The sequence below is a fragment of the Nilaparvata lugens genome, chromosome X (assembly GCF_014356525.2).
Source record: "Nilaparvata lugens isolate BPH chromosome X, ASM1435652v1, whole genome shotgun sequence".
Taxonomy (NCBI): Eukaryota; Metazoa; Arthropoda; class Insecta; order Hemiptera; family Delphacidae; genus Nilaparvata; species Nilaparvata lugens.
In genome coordinates, this window is record NC_052518.1 from 9,575,358 (window position 1) to 9,594,577 (window position 19,220).

The window sequence follows — 19,220 nt, forward strand, 5'->3', positions numbered from 1 at the left end:
TATTCTGTAAGACAGGAATTTCCTTCTCAGCTCTACATTAAATGGTTCATTTTTCAATCTTTTATATAATCTATCTCTTATAGTTATGGACTTTAGAATTCCATTGGACATCCAAGGTTTCAAATGTTTTTTAGTAAATTAACCTTTTTAAAAACTGTTGCTCTACTGATGCACGTTTTTACATATTTACAAATCATTTACTAATGTTTCAATACTTCTATTCGCGTCAATCTCCCAATCATTAAAGCACTCTCCTCTAACAACTTTTCTTTATTAACATTCCTCACTTCAATAAACTTACATGGCTTACTAGATCGAGAACAAACATTTTTTAATTGATGCGTGAAGAGCAGTCGCATAATGATCAGTAATTGACATTTCTAATACAGCAGTTTTAATGAGTCATTATGTTTGGATTTAGAAAAATATGGTCTAAACAAGTATTTGAAGCAGGACGAGTTTTTCTATTGACAAAGGACTCAAACCCATGCGAACTCATAATAGACAAATAATCATGCGTGTTTTTAGAGTTACATAACAAATCAATATTTACATCACCTATCATAATGAATAATCAAAATTAAAGCATGAACCATTCATATAATTATCAAGTTGTTCTATAAATAAAGGTATACTTGTACTAGGAGATCTATAAACGGATGTTACTAAATATTTATTATTTTAGTTTGCAGCTCAACAGCTAAGAAAGGATATTCGTTTGGACTATCAATTTTTTTCGAGGAAATACTATTAGCTACATACATGACAATTCCATCTGAACGATTCAAGGAGTACTTTTTATATATAAATTATAGCCATTAATGTTTAACAGTGATTTTTCTTCTTCAGAAGTCCAGGTTTCAGTAAAAATTAGAACCTCAAATTTTGTTCTCATGCTGTTCAAAATAATGAGAATTTGATCAAAATTCTTTTCAAACTTCTTATATTTAAACTAAAAATATTCAATTCATAATTAAGGGGCTGGATAGTTCAAGTATTCATCGGTACTTTCACATTCCCTAACACTGTTAATACTATCTACAAATTGCGTGAGATCATTCATAATAAATGTTTAATCAAACCTGTAGCAACACTTATTCCTCTCCGTTGATAACTTTTTTCAGATGGTCCAGTCCCTTGACTTTGAATACAGGTGAGCCCTCCGACTTCTTAGCGCACATTTGTGAACCACGAAACCAGACGAATTTCCAATCATTTTCCCTAGTAACTCACGAGCGGCTTCAGTTCTTTAGCACTCTTGGCAGTCAGCTGATTCATTAGCCTGAAGTGTCCGTTCGGCAGGTTTCTGTTGATTTTTTTCACGTCGATTCCGGGGGTGCTCCTATCTTCTCTGCTTATGGTTTGGAAAACCGTCATCCATTTGTCCCTCATACTCCTTCTCACGAACCTGACGACAATCATCGGTGTAGTCTCTCGGTTCATGGATGGCAGTCTGTGAGCGACGCTGATTTCGTTTGATGAAAAATCAGACACTTGGAGAGCACTGGCTACGCCTTGTAGGATTTCGTCCATGTTTTCGTTCTTTGTTGCAGGTATACCGGTTAATAATAAATTTTCCCTCCTGGTATATCTTCTAATATTTCATTTCTCTTAGGAAGAAATTTCACTTCTTCTTTCACTTTTTGGTTTTCAGTGATTAATTGTTCATTAGCTTTTTTTGATTTCTCCGATATCCGATTTGAAACTATCAAAACTATCCGAAACAAATTTTACTGAGTGAGTTAGTTCCCGTAATTGTTGATCAATATCTTTTTTCAACGATTTTGAAAACTGTTCAAATAAAACAGTCATTTTTCGCATTAAAACATCACTTTCCATTTCACTCTCTTCTTGTCCTGGTGACACAGACACCTGTTACAAGCACTGCACTTCCATTTATTCCGATTATCCTTTGAAAGTTTTTTGAAGTTCTTTTCGGTTAAATAGTGGCAGATGTAATGACATTTTGTTTACACGAAGCACAATTATGAGTCTTCATCACTGAAATTGCCGAGGCAAACGTTGCAGTTATTCATATTTCAAACTTATCTATAATATGCGAGCTAAATAGAATACGAGTTTGATGAGTAGACGGTCACGATAAACAAGTCAGTACACTCAATAACAGATAAGCTGCAAACAATAGTACAATTCACTCCTTGTCACCACAAACACGTCCGCTCGTCACCGCTGCTCGACTAAGACTGAGACGTTTAAAATCCAAATATCACTAGACAGAGAAGTATATATCAATAGATAGTTAATTTCATTAGGCAGTTAAATATCAGTAGACAGTTAAATGAAGCCGATAGTCCTAGTATTTCTCTTTCATGACGCTGTAGTCTTTCATACTGTCTACTGTGTCGTTCTTACACTCTCCCCCAGTCAAACAGCAATTATAAACAGTGGTCGAGAGTAATCGACTCTCACTAACTCATTAACAATTAAATCAACTTGAAATTTGGAACATATACGGCCTATACCATGGGATATCTACTTATGCTTTATCTACCTATATCTACTTATGCTTTTTTTCTTTGTGGTATTACAATAGAGAAAAGATAGAATAAGAGGATATCTGAAAGTATAGAGCGTTTATGTTACACAAATGCAAATGTTATTATGTCAAGTCGATAGTTCTCATAGTTTCTTTTCATGAAGCTATGTGACAGTAGTCTCTCATACTGTGCCGTTTATACACTCTTACCTTGCCAAGACAGTGATATTCGACAATAATATTGGCTTGATATAACAATGAAATTTCGGAAATAAACGCCCTGTACTATTGAATATCTTCCAATGTTGTCTCTTCTCTCCATTGTATTACAGAGTATTCTACTTTCAACAGGCAGTAGACACTATATAGAAAAGTAGATACCATACAGCTCTGTTAGTTTTAAAATACCCATGTGATAAGATAAAGCCAATTCATGATTCGAAGAATCAATTATCTAAAAAATCCTGAAACATTTATCTTAATCACTCAGTTTGTGGTACCGTTGCTTCATTGGTGATGGATAGAATTGGAGATACAGATAGCAGTTCTACATTGTAAGTTGAATATGACTGTATTCTATCTCCAGAAACATTTTATGAATCTCACTTGCTTATGGGAATCATTTACTCATGAACAATATACAGTATACAATCTATTATAATATTTCATGAATTATTTCTTGATCAGATAGAAAGAGTATTTTCTCGTGTTTAAGTACAGATTACAAGCGAGATAACATGAAATTCCATTTGCTGAAGAGTGAGAATTCTAGAAACTTTTTCTATAAAGCAAATCTATAACTTATAAAGAGAACGATAGCTTTAGTAAATATTCACGGCTATTTCCGGAGAAGTTCAACAATTCCTTTGTTATTCATCAAAAATTATATTCTGATATTCTAGAAATAAAGATTATATCCCTACATTAATAGTATCGTAATGATAAAGTTGGTACAGTACCTTCACTATAAAATTCAACTAATCAGTACAGTCAAGTGATAATTCGAATTATATTTCCTATACTGCAGATACAGTTGCTGAAGAAATTGAATTTATTTTACAGGAACAGTGACTCTAGATTCAGACTAGCCACAGAATCTAGGAACGCCATACATGAAGCTACCATGTGTATTCAAACTGCGCAGTCAATACTTCCAGGAGTTCAATTTCCATATTGCACTTCTCGAGAAATAAACGCGCTTTGGCAGGTGAGTCGATTCAATACTTTACTCTGTACATAATAATTCTTACTCGAGATGGACATGCGGTGCAGAGAAGGCATACAGCGGCAGGGATATAACGGTGGCTATATCACCGTTCTGAACGGGCCAGCGTTCTCCAATTTCCAGTGAGTATTCATGCGCTCATGTTAAACTTACGAAGTTTCCTCTCTGCAAGCACTGACTCGACTGACTCTAATCGACAAATTTACAACTGCGCTTCCACCTATGAATCTACCCATCACTGTAATTGGTTTGTACGGAGTATAGACTAGCCGTATATTGAGACACGACGTGACGCAAGTCTGCTAGACGAGTTAATATCATATGATCATAATATTGTAATGTAATATATACATTGACACGAGACGCTGAGACGTGTGATCCGACATGAGGTTGATAACAATAGAAGTTAGTAAAGAATCACGCTGCACGGGTAGCTTAGTTTTGTGGATGAAATTTTTTCTTGCTAGACGTGTTTCTTCTATCATAATGTCATGATTATAACATGATTTGTGCTATTCTTCCTGTGTGAAAAAATCATATTTTTGTTCAATAATGACCATATCTCAACAAATGATTTGATTGGAACGCGTGTTGGCACGAAAAACTGTGCCTTTTCCATAAAACCACGAGTATCGTGCCTTGCAAAGATAGTGCTGCTATTGCATGTGTTTACGATTTGCGCTGATCCATTCCTTTAAAAGAGTATACAGAAACTCGTTCGAGGTAGCGCATGCCACAGGTGCTGGTCTTGTTCCAATATGAGTCTCGTTAAGCTCCACGCGTGACGCGTCTTGTGTTGCCAAATTGCGCTAATCCATTACTTTTACATGTGCTACATAAATTCGCGTCGCGTCATGTCACACGTGACAGTCGCATCTCAAATATTGCAAACTGTATCCTAATTGTAGGCCTATTCTAATATGTACTGGATTTAAATATTCTCAGCCTACTGTATTCTGAAATTCCACAGGGAAAGCTTTTTCTGAATTGCATGTGAATTGAATTGTACAATAGGCTAGCAAAATTGATAGCCAATAGAAATGCATTGGTCAACAGAGATCCTCAAGTTTCTCTAACATGATTATATCATGTAAAATTCAACAATATTCATTGGTATCTGTGGAATGTGGAGTGAAGACATAGAATTTATCATAGAGTTTTTTGACGTTCAATTGATATTTATCTTCAAACTACCATAGAATAGTGAACGAAAGTGATGAGAAGCTTGTAACTTTCAGATGGTTCATTGCCACACCTTGTTTGATATGTAACATTTTTGGAATATATTGGAGGGCTAATATTTCAGTTTCATCATCTTTATTTTCAAAGTCCAATAATATTAATAGTCAACAGTAGGGGTAAAGTGAGAGTTCTGGAGAAAAGCTGAAGAAAAGCTGAAGAAAAGCTGGAGAAAAGCTGGAGAAAAGCTGCCCCCAAATCTGCCCCAAATCTGATTCTTGGTTCTAACCTTGCCCAATCCAATGTAATCTGATCTAACCTAACCTAGCCATACCCCTAATCTCACAATAAACCTCAAATGAAGATTTCCCACTTTTTTGGAAAAAAAAATTATATCCAGCTTTTTTTTATTTCTTGAATAACTAAGAAACGTTAATTTTACAAAAAAATTACAAGAGTAACTTTTTCCAGTAAATCTAATAACAAATCCATTGAACCCCATTTGTCAAGATTGAACAGAAAATAAGGATCTCATGGGAAAACTAGATCCAGCTTTTTTTTATTTCTTGAATAACTAAGAAACCGTTAATTTTACAAAAATCTACAAGAATAACTTTTTCCAGTAAATCTAATAACAAATCCATTGACACCCCATTTGTCAAGATTGAACAAAAAATAAGGATCTCATGGGAAAACTAGATCCAATAACTAAGAAACCGTAATTTTACCAAAAAAAATTACAAGAATAACTTTTTCCAGTAAATCCATTTGTCAAGATTGAACAGAAATATGGAAAAACTAGATCCAATTTCTTGAATAACCAAGAATATTTTTTTTCAGTAAATCCATTATTTGTCAAGGGATCCTAACTCTGAAACTAAGCAACAAGCACACAATAATATGTCTATGTGAGACCCTTTCTTAACCTCAGCACTAAACCCCCCCCCCCACAGAGGGGGGGGTTGGGGGGGGCTTTACCCTCTGCCTTTAACCTGAACTACTTGAAAACTCACCTCAGGTTGTATTGAGAAGAAAAAATATATAATAAAAATGTATAAGAAAGAAGTCAAGTCGGATATATTACTTGTTGATCAGAGTGTACATCTTGATGAGAGTATTACCAAATATGAGTATATCACTCACACACCATATATCAACAGACATTCAATTATAATGATGAATTCGAATTAGTTTAAAAAACCAAGATATTTATACACTTCCAAGTAGAAGTTTTCTCATAATTGAAGGCGAAATCAAAGTGAAAGATAAGAATGATGTTGAAACCAAGGACTTTTCACTTATCAATAATGGAGTTGCATACCTATTTGATGAAATCAGATATGAATTGGGAGGGGTTGAAGTTGATCGCACACGTAATGTAGGATTGACAACAACCATGAAAAACTATCTACGTCAATCAAAACTCAATGAAAAAATTATGGAGAATGCAGGATGGAAGTTGACTGGATGGAAAAGTTTAGATAAATTCTGCTTTTGCATTCCTTTGGATATGTGGTTAGGTGTAATGGAAGACTATAGAAAAGTTCTATTAAATGTTCGTCAGGAAATTGTTCTATTAAGATCATCATCAGACTTAAATTGTATTGAATCAGAGACAGCAAAATCGGTGAAAATTGATATTACAAAACTACAATGGAAAGTACCCTATATACATGCTTCTGACACTGTTCGTCTTGATCTGCTGAGTTTAACACATAGTGATATACCAATTACCATTCCATTCAGATCATGGGAATTGCATGAATTTCCACAATTACCTGAAACTACCAATCTTCAATGGACAGTTAAGACAACTTCAAACATATTGAAACCTAGATTCATTATTCTTGGATTACAAAAGAATAGGAAAAATGTTATAACTGCTAACAGGTCACATATCGATTTCTGTAATCTGAACAATGTTAATCTCTATTTAAATGCTCAATCATTCCCCTATGAAAATATTGTGGTAATAAACATTTATTGTATCACATGTTCTCTGAATTCCAAAATGAATACTATCCTTATAACAGCAGTACATCAATTGAGTATAAAACATTCGATGAATATGCTCCATTGGTTGTTATAGACTGTAGTAAGCAAAATGAACTATTGAAATCTGGTGCAATAGACATAAAGTTGACATTGGAAACAACAAATAATTTCTCAGAAAAAACCAGTGCCTACTGTTTAATCCTCTATGATAATGAGTTTGAATATACACACTGAGTGGAACAGTAAAAAGAGTATTATAAATCTTCTATAAAATAACAAAGAACTAGACAATATTCAAATCAAAAGTATTATCTACAATGTATCAATTTTACCTTCAGTATCATCCCATTGATTTGTAGAATGTTCTTGTCTTGATCTCCAACCATTTTCTTCAAATTATTTTAAAGCATTTTATATTATAATTCAATTTATCAGCTTCTTTCAAAGCAAAATACTGACTGTGATGATATAGTGCTATCCATATGAGCTTAGATTTTTCATTAAAGTTGAATAATGTTCTTGGTCTGGGTAACCAAACCTACATTTTTTTCTGGGTGTACTCACCTACATCTACAATTTTTTCGGGTGTACTCACCTAAACCTAAGATTTTTCACCTATATTTATGACATTTTTTCATACCATTCTTTAAAAGAGCTGGTAAAGGCAGAGGGTCAAGCCCCCCCCAACCCCCCACCCTGTGGTGGTGGGGGGTTTAGTGCTGAGGTTGGCTTAAGAAAGGGTCTCAACATAAAAATATTATTGTGTGCTCAGTTTCAGAGTTAGGATCCCTTGACAAATAATGGATTTACTGAAAAAAATTATTCTTAGTTATTCAAGAAATTGGATCCACTTTTTCCTTATTTTCTGTTCAATCTTGACAAATGGGGTGTCAATGGATTCGTTATTAGATTTACTGGAAAAAGTTATTCTCGTAAATTTTTGTAAAATGATGGTTTCTTAGTATTAAAGAAATTGAAAAAAGCTGGATCTAGTTTTCCATGAGATCCTTATTTTTTGTTCAATCTTGACAAATGGGGTGTCAATGGATTTGTTATTAGATTTACTGGAAAAAGTTATTCTTGTAGATTTTTTGTAAAATTAACGGTTTCTTAGTTATTCAAGAAATAAAAAAAGCTGGATCTAGTTTTCCCATGAGATCCTTATTTTCTGTTCAATCTTGACAAATGGGGTGTCAATGGATTGTTATTAGATTTACTGGAAAAAGTTACTCTTGTAATTTTTTTGTAAAATTAACGGTTTCTTAGTTATTCAAGAAATAAAAAAAGCTGGATATAATTTTTTTTCCAAAAAGTGGGAATCTTCATTTGAGGTTTATTGTGAGATTAGGGGTATGGCTAGGTTAGGTTAGATCAGATTACATTGGATTGGGCAAGGTTAGAACCAAGAATCAGATTTGGGGCAGATTTGGGGGCAGCTTTCTCCCAGCTTTTCTTCAGCTTTTCTTCAGCTTTTCTCCAGAACTCTCACTTTACCCCTACTGTCAACTTACAGCAGTCATTGATTAAGGCTGTGCAAAGGCTGAAAATCTGGTGTGGTACACTCACACAACTTTCCTTGCTCATATTCGAAACTACGATCAGACTTTTGTATATGTGTATATATAATTGTTTTCAGAGTACTTTTTCCTTTGTGTAAATTGTGAAATTCAATGATTTTTTTAGTCGTCATTTTTTAAAGTCGTCAAAACAGCTGTTCTACAGATGAAATATCTCGACTATGTGTTCTTTTTATGAACTGCTCTACCTACCTACCTCATGCACGAGAAGGAGGTTACAAAGTCCATTTCTCAAGGATGGGGTGGACCCCCCATTAGTTTCCCAGAAAGGAGACTCATGCCAGTTAATAGAGCTGATAAATAACTATACAGAGTATGAATTTGAAAAAAATCGGTCAAGTTATTTTGAGAAATCGTGTGAAAAACATGTTTTTTTAGTAATTATCCGCCATTTTTCTCAAGAATATTACGGAGCTCCTGCAATTTTCCAAGGGAAAAATCATGTCATTTGATAGACTTATGAATAGCTACCCATGGCTTGAATTTGAAGAAAATCGTTAGAGCCGTTTTCGAGAAAACCGTGAAAAACCTGGTTTTTGGTCATTATCCGCCATTTTTCTCAAGAATATTACAAAGCTCATGGAATTTTTCCAGAAATGAGACTCATGCCAGTTGATAGTGCTTATGAATGCATATGAGTTGATAGTGCTATCCATGGTATAAATTTGAAGAAAATCGTTGGAGCCGTTTTCGAGAAAACCGTGAAAAAACATGGTTTTTAGTCATTTTCCGCCATTTTTCTCAAGAATATTACGGAGCTCCTGAAATTTCCCAGAAATGAGACTTATGCTAGTTGATAGGGCTTATAAATAGCCTTATAGGGCTAATAGTTGATAGGGCTTATAATCCATGATATAAATTTGAAGAAAATCGTTAGAGCCATTTTCGAGAGAAAAAACGTGAAAAACATGGTTATTAGTAATTATCCGCCATTTTTTTCGCCATCTTGAATTGAATTATTGAATTTCTTATTGTCGGGTCCTCATGGTATAGGGACCTTAAGTTTAAAATTTCAAGTCGATCGGTTGATTAGGAATGGAGTTATCGTGTTCACAGACATACACACACACACACATACCACACACACACACACACACACACACACACACCACACACACAACACACATACACACACACACATACACACACACACACCACACACACACACACACACACACACACAACACCAACACACACACACACACACACACACACACACACACACACACACACACACACACACACACCCACACACACACACACCACACACACACACACACACACCACAACACACACACACACCACACACACAACACACACAACACACACACACACATACACACACACAGACCAATACCCAAAAATCATGTTTTTGGACTCAGGGGACCTTGAAACGTATAGAAAACTGAAATTGGGGTACCTTAATTTTTTTTGGAAAGCAATACTTTCCTTACCTATGGTAGTGGGGCAAGGAAAGTAAAAATAAACTTTCTACTTGTGATATTTTTCAAAGTTTTTCGATTTGTTTATCATCAAGCTATCAAAATGGAAGAGTTTTCTCAGGAAAACATTTCTTTCAATGACTGCTGTAAGTTGACTATTAATATTATTGGACTTTGAAAATAAAGATGATGAAACTGAAATATTAGCCCTCCAATATATTCCAAAAATGTTACATATCAAACAAGGTGTGGCATGATACCTTGAAAAGTGACCATTTGTGCACTGATTGCAGGCCGCAAAGAATCACTTTTCCGCACTAGTCCGCAAAGTGAGTACTTTGCGTACTCCAGATTTGCAGCATGACAACGCAATAGTTAGTAGGTTATATGGAGCACCAGTGCAGGAAAATCAAAATTAAGTTGGTAATACTCATAGTGAGGCCCACGTTATAATGACAGTGGAGAACAGCGTTGCCTTGCCATTATGTGCCTTCATTATAGTCATTCAATGCTTACATAAGATAAACCCCCTTCAAGCAGTCAGATAAATTTTCAATTGAATTACTAATCATTATAAGTCAATTATTATTATTCAATTTTAAATGAATTAAGGTTTTTATAATAATAAAATTACACAGAAAAACATTTGATGGATTTCAGGGAATTTTACCCATAATTGCCCCTTCATATTCAATGGTAACTTTAGGAAAAATTTAATGTGAAATACGTGCGCAAAGTTCCTCTGCTGCACTCAAGAAACCATTCCCCCCTACTCGCCTACGGCTCGGGCGTAAACGTTTCTTTCGGTGCAGCAAACTGTCACTTTGCGCACTAGTTGCACAAATAACTATTTCCGATCATTACTTTTTGAGATATGAGCGCCTGAAGTTTGAATTTTGAGGACAGGACATTTCAAATTCGGTAAGATATAAATCCATGAGATTTGGAGGATGGATTTTTCATGGTATTGTTGATCTAGTAAAACAAAAATTTTCTGAAAATATCAATTTTTGAAAAGTTATTCAATTTACCAAAAATAACTCAACTAAAAGTTATTTTCAGTTAATTTAATAACTTTCTTAAAATAGATATTTTCAAAAACATTTTGTTGTACTAGATCAATAATACCATGAAGAATCTATCCTCTGAATCTCATGGATTTATCTCTTACCGAATTTGAAATGTTCTGTCCCAAAAATTCAAACTTTAGGTGCTCATATCTCAAAAAGTAATGATCAGAAAAAAATGTTTTCCTGAGAAAACTTTTTCATTTTGATAGCTTGATGATATACAAATCGAAAAACTGTGAAAAATATCATGAGTAGAAAGTTTATTTTTAGCCTTTGCACAGCCTTAAAAGCAATGAAACTTTCAGCAGATCTTTAGTAACACAGTTGACATTAACAGAAGCAGCTTACAGTAAAATTGACAGTTGACAGATGTTTGCAGTAACAGTTTTTCAAACTCCAAATATGATGAATTATCGATTTTTACAGGTTGTTGAGTATTTGTACACAGATATGCAAGTGATAGATCGATATACTCATGCAGGAGAGGCTTATTCCAGTTTTCAAAAGAGAGCTGCCGCTCTCCAACAGTGGATTCGCAATGTGAGTATTGATTATGATACTTAATTAATTTTTGATGATTTTCATAGCATTAAAGTTATGATTGAAATTATCGAGTAGAGTAATCATATTATAAATTAGGATTCTAGTGTAATGTAACCATGTGACAACATTTCAACATTACTATTTTTTGCCTTTTTAGGCAAAATAGGAAACACCTCACGTCTATAGGAGATAAAAAACATGGATCTGATTCATTGGAAAATCATGTCAGTCAATGGATATGAGTATCCAAATATATGGATATGATAATTCAAACATTGAAAGAATAAGGTGTTGATGTTGTCAATGCCACTATATATTATTATACATAATCCTTAATCCTTATGCCCTTCGTCCTGGAACCTTAAATAGGTACCTATTGGACCTTCCCGGCTAACTTGGAAATAGTTCGAAGGCAATTGATTTATATCAGCACAAGATTGATTAATATAGTACCGGGGGAGTTTGTGTTTAACAGATATAATCTAAATAACAAGAAAAAGAAAATTCTGGTTAACAACTGGGTAAAGGATAATTACTTTTTAAAATTAGAGTTTATTTAATTTTGTTAAGTACCTACAATATGGATTGTTGATTTTGGATTTATTGTTTTGGTATGCTGTTGGTTGAAGATGGGCCAGCACTGTCTTGCTGTCTTTTGTATTTATTTTTGGTTACCTATTTTGTTTGATGCAACCGGCACTAGCGAACAAGTTTATCTTATGCTAGTGTCTGCCAAATTGATGAGTCAGGATTAATGATTTATAAACACACATATTGTACTTAGTTTTTTTTATGTTTTAATTCTAGATTACAGATATTGCTGCTTGTATGTACTTTTGATTTTGGTAATAAATACTTTCATACTTTCATACATTTCTACATACTAGCAGGTAACCCGTGATCCGCAAGGGTCTAATTTTGAAAAATTACAAACTGAAAACTTGACGTAGGCTGATGAAATCTTGAAGAATTAAAGATAGGCCTTTAATCATCCTCGGTTAATTGGGAATATATATGCAAAATTTCAAGTTAATCAGTCCAGTAGTTCGGACGTGATGATTGTGTCAAACATAATTTTCCTATCCCGTACGTGTATAAGCCAGTTCTTTTCTCTATTATAGTATAGATTATCAATACTATTATGTGGTATTGACAACATCAACGTCTTATTCTTTTATAGGTATTGACAACATTTTATAGGTATAAAACAACATTTTATAGGTATTGACAACATCAACATCTTATTCTTCCAATTATGGAGAAATACCACACATATCCTCCCATACAATCAAATCATTATACAATTTAAACGATCACGAGCTAAACCATAAATAAGCTTACTAAAAAAGAGTAGCAATTAAGTTGTCATAACATCTGCCGAAAGGAAATTTATTGCGGATAATGCTCCAATGAGCTTTGTACCAGTGAATATAGAATGTAATATACTATATTCTAAAAATGTAATATAATATAGAATGTAATATACTACATTCTATACTCACTGCTTTGTACTGTAGCGTATGTAATGGAAAGTGCGTGGGTGATTTGACGAGATGGTCAAACGTCCATGCCATCGGCGGGATTCGAACCCACGAACCAGGCAGGCATTGCTAGCAGACCGAAGTTTGTAAAGCCCCTTACCACTTAACCAACCCGACCTATCACAAGCCGACCAATGAGAGAGTGACGATTGCCTTGTCACGGCTACAACCAATGAGAGTTGAGTAATAGAGAACTCAACCAATCACACGCTATCCTGTAAGAGAGTAACAAACTTGCTGGCATGGTGACGATGAATGGAATTGGAGTGAGAAAATTCAACCATTCAATAGATAACCAATAAGACAGCAGAGTTTTCATCATCAGATTTCATATCAGACTATGGGATTCCAGTAGGAGAGATTTAACCTATTACAATAAGCAAACTAATGGTAGAGTAGGAATCTCATGGTAAAAATGATCGCGATAGCTTACTAGTTTATAGTAGATAAAACCGTGAATAGTAATGAAATTAAATGAGAATATTCTTCATTGTAATTGAAATATCAAATATTATCATAGTAATAATATCCTTCTCTGTGAATACAAATAATCACCGTAAATAGAGAACCTTTTTAGCTTAGTAGTGGAAACCGTGAAAAAGTAAATCCATTAAAAGAAATAGTATATATCTGGAAATTGAAAATCTGAACACCTTTTTTTTAGAAAAATTTCTCTTATTCTCTACATGTTTTGACATCCTGTTTTCTAATTAATAACGTTGATGGATGCCTAATTAGCCAGAGCAGGATCAAGTTAATAAATTATCTGCTTTTCAAGAACCCATAAAATAATACAGCTGTCCCTCGATAATCAAACAGTTAAGGGACCGAGAGAGTGTCGGATTACCGAAAATGTCCGATTACCAAAAATGTCATATCATCAAAGATGTTTTATTCTTAATGTGTTTGAGCACAATGAAGTTAAAAAAAGGAAGAATCAGTGAAGGTACATGTAATTTATTAATACCAGGATACAAAATGACAGTGCATGTAAGTTTTTAAAAGGAATTTAAGTAAAATATACAATATGTACATACATAATTATTTGCACATTAAAGAAGTCTGTGATTTGAGATTGAGTTTCGGTTGATAAGAACAAATTATTGAATAAATTAAACCTTATTGGAATACGAGGTACAGCGTTGGCATGGTTCAGAAGTTATCTGTCAAATCGCCTTCAGTTTGTTTCCTTGATGGATGTCAGGGGTGAAGATGTGGCGGTTGACTTTGGGGTGACTCAGGGAAGCACTTTGGGCCCAATCCTCTTTTTAATCTATATAAATAATATATCAAAAGTAAATATACATGGGAGGTTATTTTTGTTTGCAGATGATGCATTGATATTTTTGAAAGGGCCAAGCTGGGTTGAAGTTAAGGAAAATGCTCAAAATGACCTTTTTCACATAAAAACATGGCTTGATCAGAATACATTGACAATGAACACCACGAAAACGAAATTTATGCCAATATCATTGAGACCAACGACCGATTACAATTATCAAGTTTGAAAGTTCACTGCTGTGGGGATTTTGTCAGTGTTACATGTGGGTGTTCTTGTATTGAAATGGTCACTTCCTACAAGTATTTGGGCGTTTTTTTCGACCATAGGATGAGGTGGTCTGCTCACATTGAATACATAAAAAAAAGACTTAGAAAATAATATATGCATTTAGAATGATGAGCGATGTACTGGATAAGAGAGAGATTAGAATGGCATACTTTGCATATGTCCAGTCCCTTTTGGAGTTTGGTATAGTTGCATGGGGTGGTGCTTGCAAGACGGTACTTCAGCCACTCTTTATTGTCCAGAAAGCCATTTTGAAAGTAGCTCTAAAAAAAAATCCTCGTTTCTCAACTAACATTCTCTTTGAGGAGAGTGAGGTCCTGACTGTAAGACAGCTCTTCATTAAAACATTTTAATACATTTATTCTCCAACATGAACATTCTTGGGCCCATTACACATATGCATCAAACGCGGTATGCTGTTAACACTGGTATTACAGCTATACCCCTCCAGAGATCCCTTACACAAACAAATTCCTTCTATATTTCACATGTTCTGTACCGTAACTTGGCTCGTCACTTCCCACACCACATAGTATTTCAGGACGTCTCAAAATCCTTATTTAAATTGAATTGAAGAATTTTTAATACAGCTGGGAGTGGACAATTCAGAAAACATCATCACAACAAATTATACCTACCTTAATTGATAAATTCGCTGGTGGTGACAACCTGACTACTGTTCTTGGAATCTGTATGCATCATTACAATAATTAACCTTTTATTATTTTTTTGAGCTATCCAATAATCCTCTGTACGTAATAATAATATTAAATAGGATTCTGAATGCAGCAAAATTAGTGTTTCCTTTCTTTCTAACAAACTTAAAATATGCAACTCTGGTTTGCGCACAGGCATTTTTTGCCCATGCAGACCATTTTCTAAAGATTTACTTGGCTTACTGTATTCATGAGGTTGATTTTATTCTTTGTTGTTGTTTTATATTGATAATGAGTACATAAGATTATTACTTTGTATGTAAAGTGCATTTTTTTGAAATAAATATCTTTTGTCTGTCTGTCTGTCTGTCTGTCTGAGTCAGCCGGCAGCGCGTCGTCGGACTACCGAATACGTCGGATTAAGGCTGTGCAAAGGCTAAAAATAAACTTTTTACTCGAGATATTTATATAAGTTTTAAGATATAAGTTTTTCGATTTGTACATCATCAAGCTATCAAAATGAAAAAGTTTTCTCAGGAAAACATTTCTATTCTGATCATTACTTTTTGAGATATGAGCGCCTAAAGTTTGAATTTTTGGGACAAAACATTTCAAATTCGGTAAGAGATAAATCCATGAGATTCAGAGGATAGATTCTTCATGTTATTGTTGATCTAGTAAAACAAAATTTTCTGAAAATATCAATTTTCAAGATAGCTATTCAATTTAATAAAAATAACCAAAAATAACTTTTAGTTGAGTAATTTTTGGTAAATTGAATAACTTTTTTAAAAATTAATATTTCAAGAGTAGAAAGTTTATTTTTAGCCTTTGCACAGCCTTAAAAAGTGTCGGATTATCAAGGGACAGCTGTATATGATGAAGAAAATCTTAAGAATAGAATATTTATGAAAACGTTGGAATAGCCCAGTGCCATTAACCAGGATCCATACTATTCAATGTTATATATTAAATTAATATTCATCTGAAACGTTGTACCCACCGAGGATGTTCGGAAATGACAGTAGGCTTTTTGATACAGTGGAACATCAAAAGTGATCAAGTGGTTTGTCTCAAAGTGACCAAGTAGTTACAGTATATTTCAAGAAATATTCTATTATACGGAGTTTGTACTGGATCGGAGTGTACTATTAAAATCAAGGTTGAAAGCTATATGGACGTTTCAAGAGACTGCACAGAAAATCTACCATTCTTATTAGCTTTAGAATCTACTATAACGGGGTGTACTTTGTTGAGTCTCCACTGTATTTCAATATCGTTCCGTTTTTCTCATGCGATATTTTATATTTTACAGCTGATGGAACAAACAATCAGGAAAGATGTTCTGGACGTCGATAAAAAGATCACTGAGTTATCCACAAGATTGTGCAATGAACGTGCCAACCAAATAAGACAAGAAGTAAGTGATCTAATGGTAATATTCACTCCTACCGTTCTGTATTAATGTGAAGAATAGCTGATAATATTCATAATAATTACCTTCTATTCTTATTTATATAGAGAAGCGCCTTAAAAGCTCATGAAATTTTGAAGCTTTGAAACTTTTGGAAATTGTATCTCCAATACTAGGTGAATGAATATCAATGGTCTCACGCCAAAGCCAAGGTTATCGTTCCTAAATTAAGGCGTTCATTGTAAAGAATATGTTCTCATTGTATCAAAATAGGGAAGAAATCCAAGTCACAAGTGCAGCGATCTAATAGTCTTTTCAACATTTTCTTGAGCACTGACTTTTTTCTGTATCTGAATAAGTTGAAGTACACATAAGTGATGGCATCATATAGCTGGAACATGTTGTGACTAATATTAAAGAGGGTACATAGATTTCTATTTTTATTTATAAAGAACACATGTATGAAGATTCTGGAACCATTATGAGCTATATGACCTCTTGAACACTCTGAGTACGACGAGTACATACCCTCCACTATATTGTAGTAGATACATGAAAGTGAAAACACTCATGTTCCTATATTAAATCTTATCAGTTAAGTTGACTAGGATGACATTCTTCATGAATAAAGCCAATAGTTCCTATTGGATAATGCTGAGAGTATAAAGTTAATCTCATTATAGAAACAGCATTCATTTTTATCATAATTGAAGAGACTTGAGATATAGTTAAAAATCCACTCAAGAAACTCAATATCCACTCTACAAACTTGATCATTTTGATCAGTAAAGCATTCTCAGAACTATTATTGAAGAATCTAAGGGTCTTCTATTCTGTCTATAGAGTTAATAACCTCTGGTTATTAATGGGTATTGAGACTGAGCATCATTATAATTTGCCCTTTTGACGCAATCTTGAGATATGAGCGTTATCTTCTTGAGTGAACGTTCCCAATTATGATTTTCCATAGAAATTGAGAAACAACTTCATCTTAAAAAAACTTCTATTCCAGTTTCGCTATTCCATTATCAGAAAGTATCATTTTTATCTATTCATTGATACTGGGTTTATTTATCAACTTGGCTTAAAATACTCGTGAAGAGTTACCTTTGAAAAATATATAAATAAATACTCTACCTTTTCCAGACGGGATTGATTGGTGGAAGAGATACACCATGCAGTAGCTCTAGTCGTAAAGTCGAGAGGGATTCAAGAGAAAAGTATTGGCGGCCAATAACAATGCATGGAGCAGTCATCGTGTCGAGGAGCATGTCAGGGAGCAGACAGGTCTCACTCCAAGATGATGATGATGATTATTTTTAAGCCATAATATCGAGTGACCTGGCTGGCTCAGGTCTGGTGTCAGAGTTTTCAGGTCGCAACTGATCAATTTCAGGGCCTCTGACATGACCTTTTTAAGCAATTGGCACACTTATTCATAATTCATACAAATATTTTTACATGTATGTTTTTGTGAAATTTTGATTGAGATTAAATGTTGTCAGATAATCACTGGGAATTATCGATTATCATTGTCCAATGTAATGCATTTCATAGTATACCATAGTAGTCTAGACCTACCTGATATTATACTCGTAGTCTGACAGTAGCCATATCGCAAAAAGCTTGTTCAAAATTAATATTATACTATTATCTGTGTAACGTATTAATGATTGCTAAGAGAGTAAGAGATACCAGTCGTTGATGCATTACATCAATAATAGTATAATAGTATCTAATGAATTCATAATAAAATTCTAGAATGCGCTGTATAGTATACTATGTTCCAATGAATGGAAGAATAACTTGGTTGATTGAAATATAAAAAATGTGAATCAAACAAGATAGTTTATTGGCTTTCGGCTACACAGAGACCAATCTGCAATCTGCGATTCAATGAGTACTTAACTATGAATAGTTAGGGTCAACAATAAATAGTAAGACTAAACTTGAAAAACTTACTCAATAATATAATATTCAATCTATTAATTCAATAATATTCAAACTAGCCATCAATTTCAATGTCCATTTAATCGGCTAAAACATAGCCTTCATTTTTCTTTGTTTGTTATGGTGGAAATGAAATTCATTTTTCATTATTCAACTATATCTCAGATATATATATATATCCTTTTCCTCCCAATAAATTCTGCCCGCAGATCACATATCTGCGTGGTCGCACCATTAGGAGAATGCTTTATTTAAAAATGAAATGTAATAAAGACACTTTATCGCATCTAAATTTTCTTTTGAGTGGTGGTTCTTATAGAATTCTAAGATAGGGAGACCTGAATGAACTATACCTGTAAAAGCTCCGTTACTGAGTTAAATGTCGTTGAAGTTTGGGAAATGTATCATTATTTTGATTTTTCCTGAAGTAATGTGTAGTAATTAGAGCGGATAAAGATAGGAAAATGACTTTTTCAATGCAACGTTATGAACACATTTTAGATTTTCATACCTAATGGATTTTGTGTTATTCTGGAAAAAAATACAGGAGTCGTAAATTTTTTC

The 19,220-nt window shown here is 33.9% G+C and overlaps 1 protein-coding gene across 1 annotated transcript in view; it reads left to right on the forward strand.

The window, feature by feature from the left end:
* The window catches only part of LOC111055869, a 39,376-nt gene extending 21,163 nt beyond the window's left edge, over positions 1-18,213 (forward strand). The window contains 4 exon segments of the mRNA XM_022343170.2: positions 3,560-3,704; positions 11,412-11,525; positions 16,608-16,712; positions 17,853-18,213. Coding sequence (XP_022198862.2) covers positions 3,560-3,704; positions 11,412-11,525; positions 16,608-16,712; positions 17,853-18,029 — 541 coding nt within the window. The 3' untranslated portion in view covers positions 18,030-18,213.
* Positions 18,214-19,220: the final 1,007 nt, after the last annotated feature.